Source organism: Lissotriton vulgaris, chromosome 9 (assembly GCF_964263255.1).
Source record: "Lissotriton vulgaris chromosome 9, aLisVul1.2, whole genome shotgun sequence".
NCBI lineage: Eukaryota > Metazoa > Chordata > Amphibia > Caudata > Salamandridae > Lissotriton > Lissotriton vulgaris.
In genome coordinates this window covers 583,211,229-583,223,348 of record NC_141697.1, presented here as the reverse complement: position 1 = coordinate 583,223,348, position 12,120 = coordinate 583,211,229, and the positions used below count along the sequence as shown (strand labels likewise).

At 46.3% G+C, this 12,120-nt stretch overlaps 1 protein-coding gene across 1 annotated transcript in view; it reads right to left on the bottom strand.

Annotated features, from left to right (window-relative positions):
* Positions 1–10,300, bottom strand: part of FERMT3 (FERM domain containing kindlin 3) — a 100,952-nt gene extending 90,652 nt beyond the window's left edge. Inside the window, exons 1-2 of the mRNA XM_086938143.1 lie at positions 9,886–10,300; positions 4,623–4,773 (exon numbers count right to left, since the gene is read on the bottom strand). Of these exons, the coding sequence (XP_086794269.1) occupies positions 4,623–4,758 (136 nt within the window). The 5' untranslated portion in view covers positions 4,759–4,773; positions 9,886–10,300. The remainder of the gene's footprint in view (positions 1–4,622; positions 4,774–9,885) is intronic.
* Between the last annotated feature and the right edge of the window lie 1,820 nt (positions 10,301–12,120).

Genomic DNA, 12,120 nt, shown 5'->3' with positions numbered 1-12,120 from the left:
TGACCAGGAAATAAAAATGAGACATACATTTCAGAAAGTGTTTTGAGAGGTGTGGTGACCCATCTGGCCATGGAGTCAGTGTGCTAGCCTGGAAGTCAAAGGAAATGAAAATATTAATTCAAGTTTCCACTGATGCAATGAAAATGAACACTATGGGCAGAGCATTCCAATGGCACCGAACCAAGAGGATAAAGAGAGTGAATCTAGATCAGTGAGTGGGTGGAGGGCTCTATTAGCTATACAGGCAGGTTGGATGTGGCAGGAGATAACTTGGGTAAGCAGGGGGCAGGGTCATAGACAGATTAATCACAGTGTCAAGAAGGTCCTCAGAGGTTGGTAGACGATGAGCCATCTTATTTAGTAGCAATAAAAGCAGGCACCGCATGAAAGGTTTAGTAGGGTGTGGGCATGAAGTTCAGGACTTTAGCAAGTGTGAGGTAAATGGTTTGGATTGGAGTACATGCAGTGCTCATCTGAATCTATCAAGCTCCCAAGAGGGTGGGGTTTGGTGGACAGTGTGCCAACATAACTCGATGCACCCTAGTCAGTATGAGGTACTCGCCTATGTTTGGATTTTGTTTTCCCTGAACTGTTGCCCTCATCACTGGTGCATGCTGTATAGACTAAGAGTAAACAATGAGGTCCACCACACCGGGGTTAATGGATGGAGTAATGAAGGAAGTGGTGGGTCCGGTAATGAAGGAAGACAGCAGACTGTGATGAGAAGGTGATCAAGGGGCTGATAGAGCTGTTCATCTGTGTGGTTATGGAAGAGGATACGGTATACACAGTGAAAGGAGAGGCAGATGATAGAGGAGTTTGTGGTCAATGTAAAAGAGGTGTTAAAGAGGATGATGAAGCATAGGATAGAGTAGGTGATGGTGAGACAAGACAGAAGTAATGGAGGAGGAAAAAATGATGGTGGTAATGAAAAAGAGGTAGTCAAAGGGATGGAGGAGATGATGCAGAGGGGCGATGGAAAGGTGCTGAAGCAAGTGGTGTTAGAGGTGACGAGGTGATGAAGTATGTGACAGAGGGTATGGAGAGGCTAATGGAGGAAATGAAAGAGATTTGACCGAAAAGGTTTTGGAGGAGGTGTTAAAAGAAATAATGAAGGCGATGATGGAAAATGTGAATGAGAGGGTGATGAAGGCGGTGAAGGAGGAGGTGACAGAAGAAGTGATGAAAAAGTTAATGGAGAGGACATTGGTCGAGTTCACTGGGATGGTTTTGTAGTAGGTGAAGAAGGTGGAGGTTGGGTTAATGGAGCAGGTGACAGGGGAGATGATGAAGGGCCCTCTCTGACATCTGTGTACAGAAAGTCTCATGTACTGTCCACCCATCCACACCCTCTTGATGGTTATTTTTGGCTGTCCATGACAAAGCGCTCACTCACTTCCTCCTCTCACTCTGAGTCGGTATCACTCGGCCACTGGATAAGGGCTCAGCCAGAACAGGAAGCTGCTTTGGGGAGAGACGGAGGAGCCGAGACCTGACCACAGAACCGACTGGGCCCTAAATGATAAGGCTCCAAAAGCATCATACTGACCAAAGAAAAACATGCATGGATAGTAAGATGTGTATAGAAACATACCAACAGACAGCAAGAGCGGGACCCCTCGTTGTCCATAAGGAACACACACCATCAGCTACAAGAAAGAGGCCTCTTGCTGATCAAAGAATCAACCACAAGGGAAGTGGCTCTCACAGACTATGGAAATAGACACAGTAACAGCCCAGGGAGGCTCTCAAAGAGGATACAAACGTGCACCCAGACAGCAAGAGAGGCAGGAGCATAACACACATCTTCACTTTGGAGTCACAAATCAGCTGTTCCTCACAAGGTAGCATCCAGAAAATGAAGATGCCCCCCACTACGAACCAACATTCTTATGGCACCAAGTAAACGAAGCAAGACATTGTGCCCTCCCCAGTAGAGCTTGCTTGTCTCTTCTGTCCACGCATCTATTCATTAATCCTTTCAACCTTCATCCACCTATTTACCCTTTCACTCATCCATCCATCCACCCCTTCATCCAGCCATCCATCTACCCCCTTGTTCATTCTTCCATTCAATATTTCACTCATCCATCTTTACAGCCATCCTTCACGCATCCATCCATCTATCCATCCATCCATCCACCCTTTCACTCTATCCATCCATTCACTCATCCACCCATTCATATACCCTTTGCCTCATCCATCCATCCTTTTACTCCCTCATCCATCCATCCTTTCTCTTATCATCCATCCTATTCCTCATCCATCCATCCATTCACCCTTTTATTAATCCACCCATCTGCCCTCCCTTTCACTCATCCATCATATCTCTCATTCATCCAGGCATCTATCCACCCACCATTCCACCCATCCATCCATCCACTTGCTGACCCTCCCACCCATTAACGTTAATTGTGAGCCTTTGTCTGCCGAGCTGCAGACAGAAGATGCCCAACAAGTACCCTGCCGCCTGCTGCCGCTGCTAAAGCAGGGGGCTGACACCGCCCCTGGTTCCTCCCCAGTGTAGCAGACGGTACTGTATGTCCGAAACCCACTGTCAATAATTCAGAGGGCTCAAAGACTGGAAGCAGACCCAAACCTACACTGCAATTAACCATTAGGGTGTTTGAGTGGTACACGCTTAGGGGGAGGTCTTCAAAAATGTAGCGCAACGCAGCGCAACCCCCTCGTGAGGCTGCACCGCGTTGCGCGACAGGGAGGGAGAAGGAGCGGTACAAAAGGGGGTGGTGGTGGTGATGGATGGAGCATCTGAACCAATCAAACACTCACACCCAGTCAACAGATCTGGGTTTAATCCATCACCGTTCTTTAGCCCACTCTGCCATGGCCATATACATGGCCATATACAAATCAGTCTGACCCTTTGCCTCATGGTAACAATCCAGCACAAACTGCCAAGCTATGCCTTCCCTGGACCGGAAACGAGCTTCCTAGGATCGGTTTCTGGCATTACAGTCGTCTTCAGCCCGGCTTGTTTGAATCCAGTGGCAAAGTGAGCAAGGGACTCACGTCTGAGCATACCCTGCCAAACTTATGGCGAACATAGCGGTACAAAAGGGGGTGGTGATGGACGGAGCATCTGAACCAATCAAACACTCACACCCAGTCAACAGATCTGGGTTTAATCCATCACTGTTCTTTAGCCCACTCTGCCACCCCAGTTCAGACATGGCCATATGCAAGTCAGTCTGACCCTGTGCCTCATGGGAACAGTCCAGCCCGAACTGCCAAGCCAAGCCTTCCCTGGACCGGAAACAAGCTTCCTAGGACCGGTTTCTGGCATTACAGCCGTCTTCAGCCAGACTTGCTTGAATCCAGTGGCAAAGTGAGCAAGGGACTCACGTCTGAGCATACCCTGCCAAACTTATGGCGAACAAAGCAGGGAGGGAGAAGGAGAGCACCATATCTTCAGAGACATGGATCTCTCATACCCTTTCCCTTGCCCCGGCGCAGATTTCAGCTGCTGTGCGCCATGCACACACCTTAGCGACGCAGCGCTATGGTGTGTACGTTGAGTGTAGCATAGGTTTTGTACAGGAAAGGTATCCTTCCTGTACAAAGTACTATGCAAGGCACGGTGCAAAGCTTTTCCCACTTTGAATACCTGCTGCACAGTGAAGCACGCATGGAAAGTCGGAAAAGCATGGAGAAATGAAAGCATTTCTCCTGCTAGCGCCTCATTTGAAGGGGCGTTACCTTTTGGCCCAAAACCATGTGTAAAATTATTTGTAAATATGGTTTTACGTCAAGAGGCATGGGTGGTTGCATGAGAACTCCCATGTACTTCCATGTACACCCCCTCGGCACAAACTAATGCAAAGCAGTGCTTCACACTGCTTTGCGCTACTTAAAGAGTGCTTTCCAGGGCACAACAAGTTTTGCACTGGAAAGAAAATAGCAAATCAAAAATTTGCACTGGTTAGCGTCACTTTTGTGGGATGGGTATGCCCAGACGTGGGTCCCTTACTCACAGTGCCTCTGGATTCAAGCTAGCCTGGCTGAAGAAGGGTGACATACCCTGAAACTGGTCCCAGGATGCTTGTTTACGATCCAGGGAGGATCTGGCCTGGCAGGTCGGTCTGGACTGTTCCCATGGGGCACAGGGTCAAGACTGATTTGCATATGGCTGGGGCCAAACTGGAGTGGCGTAGTGGGCAAAAAACGATGGATTCAACCAGGATCTTTTGGCTGGGCTGAATGTTTGCATTGTCTGCATTCCGTCCATCATTTGTTTGCTGTAACACATATACACTGACAGCAAAAGAAAGAAAAATAAATTCTGACTCCAAAAGAGGACCTTATCACTGACCATACAAACATATAAAGTAACAGCAAGAACTGTGCCTCTCAGTGATGATGTAAACAGATGCACTGACTGCAAGCGAGGTGCCTTACCAACTGCAGAAACAGACACACTCAAACCACGAGGTGGCTCTCGTCCAGCACAAAAACATAAACTGCCAGCAAGAAGGCTTCTTGGAGACCATACAATCATGTACACTGACACCAAGAGGCGTGCCTCTCATTGGCCATAGAGACAGAGATATTGACAGCAACATATGCCTCCCACTGAGCATGAAAAGGTGTTTACTTGTACTTACTAATGTCTTCCACCGTCTGCAGCATGACACCGCCAATGTGGGTGCTCCCGGTCACCCTTAGGGTGACAGGCTCTGCATCAGGCCCCAGCTCCTCCACAAACACCATCAGCTCCCATGAAGAGTCTATCGCGGCCATATTCTGGCAGTCTACCTAAAATGAAAGCAGAGGGGAAGCATGTGATTTCTGAATTGCAATTCCAATTCCCAGTTCTAGAAGCAACATCTGGAGAACTGTGTCAGTTTTTGGCCATCTCATCTGGAATATTGTATCGAAATAAGGAGACTACATTTGCAGTGTTGTGTCTAGACATGGAGTCCCAGCCGCCTCAATGTGTTCAATTTTGGTAGTCATTTTCTGTCTATTGCTTGTAGGTCTCAGCTAGAGCAAAGTGTGCAATTTGGGGAAGGGCCGCACTTGGAATATTCTATCCGCTCCTCAGGCCTCATCCACATAGTGTGAGATATACAATTAGGTCACATTAAGTGGCAGAGAACACCTCTCTTTATAAAGGTTCTTACGAGACTGTGGGGCATATTACCAAGCAATAGCGATAATTATTGCTATTGCTTGGTTAGAGACAACATTTTACCGCTGAGCTGCGGCGATTTTTATCGCTGATAAACCTTGATATTACCAAGGTTTATCGCAAATGCGATACAAATCGGCCGCAATGCATGAATATCGCTGAAAAGTCAGCGATATTCATGCATTACCGAACTAATGCTCTTAGCCATGTTATCCACCTCCCATTGGATAACATGGCTAAGAACTGCTCAGGGCAGGTGTTAGCTTTTGGAGATATTTGCGCTTAGCGCGAATATCTCCAAAAGTTGGTAATAGGAGATAGCGATGTTAGTGACTGTTTCCAGTCGCTAACATCTTGGCACGCCCACTTTGCATGTCATTAGTGATAAATATCACTGACATGTAAAGCGGGGCCCAAGATGGTCGCAATCTCCTACTAGCTGTCGCTAACTGGTGGTAGCAACAGCTAGGTAATAGGGAGATAATTTTATCTCCGCTTTCTTGGCTTTTAAAGCCAAAAAAGCAGAGATAAACCCCCTTGATAATATGCCCCTGTATTTCCTCTCATCTCAAAAAGCCTTCTCTGTATTCACCAAATCGTGGATGAAAAGCTCCCCTCGCCCAAATGTTTGAGTGGCCTCTCCTTACTTTCCGTTCTCTACTTGACTGCTCTTTCTGAGCATAGCCTGCTTTACGTAACATGCATGTCTGCCTTAATCTTTATTATTTTATTTCTGTCAATTGCCTTCATTTCATCCCGAAATTTCAAGGATCACTACCTCTCCTTTTTTGAAAGTCATACCTGCAAACTGACAATACCAAGTTCCCTCTAACTCATCTGTTAATCACACCAACCATCTGCATGAACTCACATACCCTCCCCACAATAATGATCACACCTAGCTCTTGTTAATCTAAACCACCACAAAGAAACTGGTGTAAATGCATTGGATGGTTTTCTTGAGAGTAGAAGTCGAATCCCTTCTAGGTGTCACTGTTACAGCCAGAGACTGTGCATGAGGTGGAAAGGGTTTTGTGAAGGTCTAGCTACAATGGAGAAATGCCTTGATCTTCATTTGATCATAGGTAAATAAACCGTAGCCAAGAACCGCCCCATGTGTCTGGACTTCATGGATCTCTCTTGTGCATTTGACCAGGTTAACCGGTCGAAGATGTGGCAACATTTATTGGCGTTGGGACTTGGATGTTACTTTGGTCCATTTTCTAGCGCAATTACACTCGGCTCTGACAGCTAGGGTGTGATTTCGGTCCTAGACTCGGGCACAGAGCCTGCCCCCTTTAGACTCGGGCACAGAGCCTGTCAAGGCAGTGTCCTTGCCTCTATATGTTTAAAGCCAAAACATACCCCTGGATTGCATATGTAAAGCGGCTCTTGGCAGTTTTGGCAGGCCCTCTCTTTTTGAGAAACCATCGACCAATCATAAAATAGGTAGATTGTTGGTGAAAAAATGTTCATGGAAAATAGGTGCATGGATAAGGAAAGTGTGGAAATCAGGCAATATGCTATTCAGCAAACCACATTCGGTACTGAACCTTATGTGCTGGCGTTGGCTGGGCATTGGGAAAGAACACTTCTAATTCGTTTTAGGACTGGGACAATTGGCTCACTGCTATGTTTTCCTTTGAGGTATTATGATAGTTGTAATATTTGCGCATGTCCCTGCGACGGCTATTCTGATCAAATACTTATGCACTTTGTCTTTTTTTTGTACATTTTATATTATTTGTTCTAAGCAATTTTGTATTCCTCTGTTGAAACGATGTAATTTTACTCACTGCAGACCAGCTTTGTATTTTTTTTACAGATGCTTATGGGGGATGATGTTTCTCTTGCAGTGCTTTTTAAAATCAATTGTGAAATATAAATCCAGGTTTTTGTAAGCAGTGTATGTGCTGTTTTATATCTACTGTACTTTTATGATTATTATTTAAAATAGAATAAGGTTTTTTGATTGGTCGGGGATTATAATGCTGCCAGTTGTAAGATTCTTTCGTTGCAGGTGCTTGCCACTGAGCTTGTACTCTTCCAGAAATAGTCAAGATAAGTTACCTGTAGTTACTGGAAATCTCGAGCAGGAGGGGGTACTCCACTTCCACTAAAGCCTGCAGTGTCAGGCCTCTCACTCCACGTGATGGGCTCCTCACTAGTGTAGTGAGTGTGATACAGCTGGCTGCAGGGGGGGCATGGGGCTAGCCCGGCGGTACATGCATGCCCTCCCAGAGGGAGACCAGAGAGACGAGGGAGAGACACTACCAAGGACGGCTACAGAAATGAGCTGTCTGACAGCAATGACCCCAAGCAAGAGGTCATATCAAGATCTTTTTTATCGAGCCAAGTAGCAAACATGTCATGTGAGATTTTATTTTAGTGCAAAGCTTAATTTAGGCCGGTGATTTTCTGTGGTCGGCACTGGCTCTTAATTGCCGGCACTTAATTACCAGAACCTGAATTTATGCTATTTGTGCAATTAAAAGATGAGCAGAAAAACAGTTTTTTGTTAATTCATACATTATAAACAACTAATACCTGCCTCTCAATCCATTCTCAAAGCTTTGGCGGCCTCGAACAGTATGAACTGTCAACTTGTAGCAGTGTGATGATTAGTAGTTGTATAAGTATAGTGGCAATGTGTGGTGCAAACTGCGGTGGACTCCTGGCGAGGGCCCGGCGCTTATTATTTTTTACAAATTAAGCACTGTCTTAGTGACCGTATTTAACCCCGTTTTGCTCAGGTTTTACTACTAAGCGGCATTCCTATAGTCCTGTAATGCGCCACAACACCCAAATACCTGCCAACAGCTTCCAACCACTGAGGTACGGTTTTCCAAGATCTAAAGTCACTAATACTCAAGTTAGTGGTCACTAGAAATGGCGTCTGGACCCTCCAACCTGATGGTATCACAGGAAAACGTACAAGGCCTGACCACAAGTTGGAAGGAGTGGTATCCTTCGGTGAGTTACCACTCTGCCTAATTATAAACAGGGCCCCTGGAATTATGCAGCAGGGGAGCATCAAATTGTGCAGCAGGGTTGTCTAAATTATGCTGCAGGAATAGGCAAATTATGTGGCACACATTTTCTGATGTTATTACTTCATTGCTTTGTTATTTTTACACATGGTAATACTGATTGGGCTGTGATGTCACATCATTAGTGCCAGTATAAAATCTAAATACATAAATAAGCGACTGAAAGATGACCAGTCAACCTTGTGAATGGTCTTACAACGCGTGTGACTCAGTAACACATATCGGCATAGTTTTAGTAACTTCTGATCTGTTTGAGCACAACACTTTTTTTGTTGAAATCTGCAAATTAAGCAGCAGATGAAGGATTATGCGGCACATGCAGCAAATCCTTAATTACAAGAAGATAGCAGTGGCTGTAGAACCGCATAATTTCAGTGACACTGATTATAATTGAACGAGTGTTCTGCACTTGGGTTTCTTGGGTGTGAGAACAACGGACCTGGAAAACCCATCTGATCACATCATGTTAGGCTTGGGCTGCAAGTGTATCTGGCCAGGTCCAGCGCGTGCCTGATCCCCCCGCCGCATGGGGACAATGTAATTTACCAACCTGTCGGGCCACATCCTCCCTTGCCCACTGCTACCATACCCACCCTCTACCCAGACCCTGACTCCCATTTACCACCTGCTCAGAGTGGTGGAAAAATGGAAATGGCATGGAATTAGGAGTTCTGTGTGGAACTGTATGTTGAAAACCCATGCCTGCATGCTTTTTTTTAGATTAACTTTTAACATCGGTATTTATGAGCCAGTATACCATGCGGAAAACTTATTTACGGCCTCACAATAGCCCTGCACGTAAATCTGTATTACCAGTAATCAGGGTTCAGATGCAAGCACCACATGGCTTTAAATTCAGGTGGCGAAATGCGGATTAAATGCTATGCAATATATGAGTGGACTTTGTGCATGGTGGCCAGTTCTAACCTCCCCATCTCTTCAAAGTAGCCCCACCTGTGCTGAGCAGTGATGTCAGTTACTTGAGTAGCAGCTTTGAGTAATCCATTTCAGAACATAACTACATTTTCAGCTTTCTTGGTAAGGTTAAATTTGCAGTTTCCCCAAAATCAGCAAGTTGACTCCAAGAAATTGTAGACTGTAGTTTTGATAAAAAGTGGTATGCTTACTTCCTAAATCAGTAGGGTTGGCAGATGTGCGCACAGTGAAATGTTTTTCTTGATTCTCTTAAATTGGGCAGGCATTCACTCCGAGGGTCCTCGGTAGTGAGGAGCGCTTGGAGGAAGCCTGTGACTTCTTTGCTGCAGAACAACAGAACTCCCCATAACCACAGCTGCACTATTCGACTTGGTCTAGGCTAGGGAGTGAGCAAAGTTGTTCCAAGATATGTAACCACGGAGAGAAGAGAGCCTGTTGCGAGGAGATAAACTCCACAGCGTGCATGCCTAGTCTCGGCCCGGGGGACCACGCCAGCCGCTCTGAGAGAAACCCCAAACTACATCCTAAAATAGGACCACCTCCCCCCCCCCCCCCCAACCCCCCGCCCTCCCCCCACGACCTTGGCCTTGGGAGAATAACATTGTCACCATACCCAATTTGTGTGTGGTGAGAGAAAGCTTCTGCGTGGCTTTACATGAGGATAAACTATTTATTGTGACACCTGCTCCTGGACTGTCTGTCATTAGAGGGGAAAAGTGTAGTATAAAAAAATGGCTGAACGGGGCTTACCTTCTATTTCGTCGTTAAGGGCACTCCAATTGGAATCCGGGGCCAGCGCTCCTAAGACACAGCATGGAGGGGTGAAGGGCACTCTCCGGCCTAGTGTGCCTGGTGTTCAGCAGGCTCTGGGCCGGTGCGCCACGCTGTGTGCCCCGTGTGAATGCAGAACCTCTGCGTCCTAAGTCTCTCAGCGCGCTCTGTTATCAGGTGCAGATCCACGCCGCCGCCGCGTGCCAGCTGATGCACGCAACGCCGCCGCTGACCGCGTGCGTTCGCCTCCCTCAGGGTTCCAAGACGTCTCAGCTCGCGCCGGTGCTGCTGCTGCTGCACGAGCGCCCTCCACCCTTTTCTCTTCACTTCCCTTCTTTTTATAATTCTGACCGTAAATGGGCGTCAACGGCATCTTTATCAACTTCCTCTCTGTGTCTCACCGAGCCCGCGTTCCCTCTCCGTGACATTTCACCTCAGAGGCCGGAAGCACCGCGGGTATGCGGTTATTGGTGACGACGCTTATGGCGGGGTGCAAGAGCGGCGGGCATCGAATGACGCCGGCAACCTTAGAGGAGGGCAAAACAACTCAGCTTTTTTATTAGGTTTTATTGGGGATGAGGCGAGGCGGGCAGCACTGTGACAGGATGAGGCCTATTGTTGGCTTTGAATAGACAATTAATTGTCCCTTGTCGGGTGTAAGTTGCACATCCTGTGGTATTTTTATTACTGGTGTTTGTAGTTTGTCCTTTCTTTATTTGTGTGTTTTTTGCAATTTACAAAATTTAAACAGGGTATTGAGGAGGCCTCTATAGCGCCGAGGAGCTCTACCATAGCGCTCTGAAAATGATATACCACGTACTCCTAACTGACTAAGCACACCCTGGGATCTTTCTCTGGTGAAGAAAGTGGAGGCCTGCAGATCACAGAAGTAACGTGTATAAGGACACATCCACCACAGGCCTCCACACAGGAAACAAAAACCTACAAAGTGACAGCTGGCAGGAAGCGCTGACATGGTCACGTGGATTTCATGTACAACTAGTGAAATGCGCCTCGTTGCTGAGTGCTGAAACTGTAAGAGCAGGAAGACAGGACAACACAGCAGAGTATGCCTAGGTTAAAGGCTTTTGTGGCACGGCTGCAGGATGTGTAATTGTAACTAAGGACCCTGTCATATTTTATCTGAATAACACAGGCCTCAAAATTCGCGGCAGTGGGCCACTGCCACCACTGGTGGTCCCCGGCTGGCGGGTATCTCTGCGATGGGAGTGCATCCGCCATATGGGCAGATACACTTTCGTCACAACTCTGCGCTGAGTTGACAACTAATAACGTAGCCAGCTCTGGCAGTGTCATGGCGCTTTTCTTTTACCTTTCAGCCATATACATTGGTAAAGCCAATGCCTCACATAGGCAGGACAGACTGGCTTTACAAATGCTTGCTTTTTATGTCCTATTAGAAATTTCTTTTTGTTTTTTAGGGGCAACAACCAAAGTGATGATTTGTTTCTAAAAAAGCTAACTGACATTAGGCCACAAGTCCAAGGAGTTTTCCTCCCCACGCAACAGGGCCTTTTGTTTTCCTCGCCTAGGTCCACCAATTCTCGCATGGCAGAACCGGGCAGAGAATATCCTATTGTGGTGCCACTACCACTATGGCCTGTGGATCATGAGACAAACAGTCTGCCAGGGCGAGAGTTTGAGACATGGGAATCAGGTGAGCTTCCGCCACTGGTAACCTAAAGATGCCTGACCTCTAAATGGGACGGGGAAACGGAGAGTTTGGTGGTCTACCAAACTCTAAATTCCTCCTTTGGTGTCTATAGAGCCCGTTTTATTAAAGTCCAGTGACTCCCCCACAAGCTGCTACTTCACACATCTTGTAAGGGATAATTTTATCTGAGTAAGCTCTATGCCAGGAGGTTCAGATATCCACCATAAATAAGAATGAATCTTAACAAGTATTGGTTGCCTCCTAAGAGGGCATTTGTTTGTCACATTGCATGTGTTTGACACATTATATTTAAGGCTCCCTGTTTTCCTTTAAAAAAATGATTTTTACAGATAAATACAGACTGAAAACCATTTATTTTCCTGTTTGTAGTTAATTTTAGATATGTATAAAAACGGAAATTCCGTTGTATTTAATTGATTCTCGATGACTACCAGGCCAATAGCTGTGCAGATTGAGAGGTAAAGGGAGTAAACAAGAAATTCATTTAAGTAATAAGGTGCAAACAACAGAAGATATGC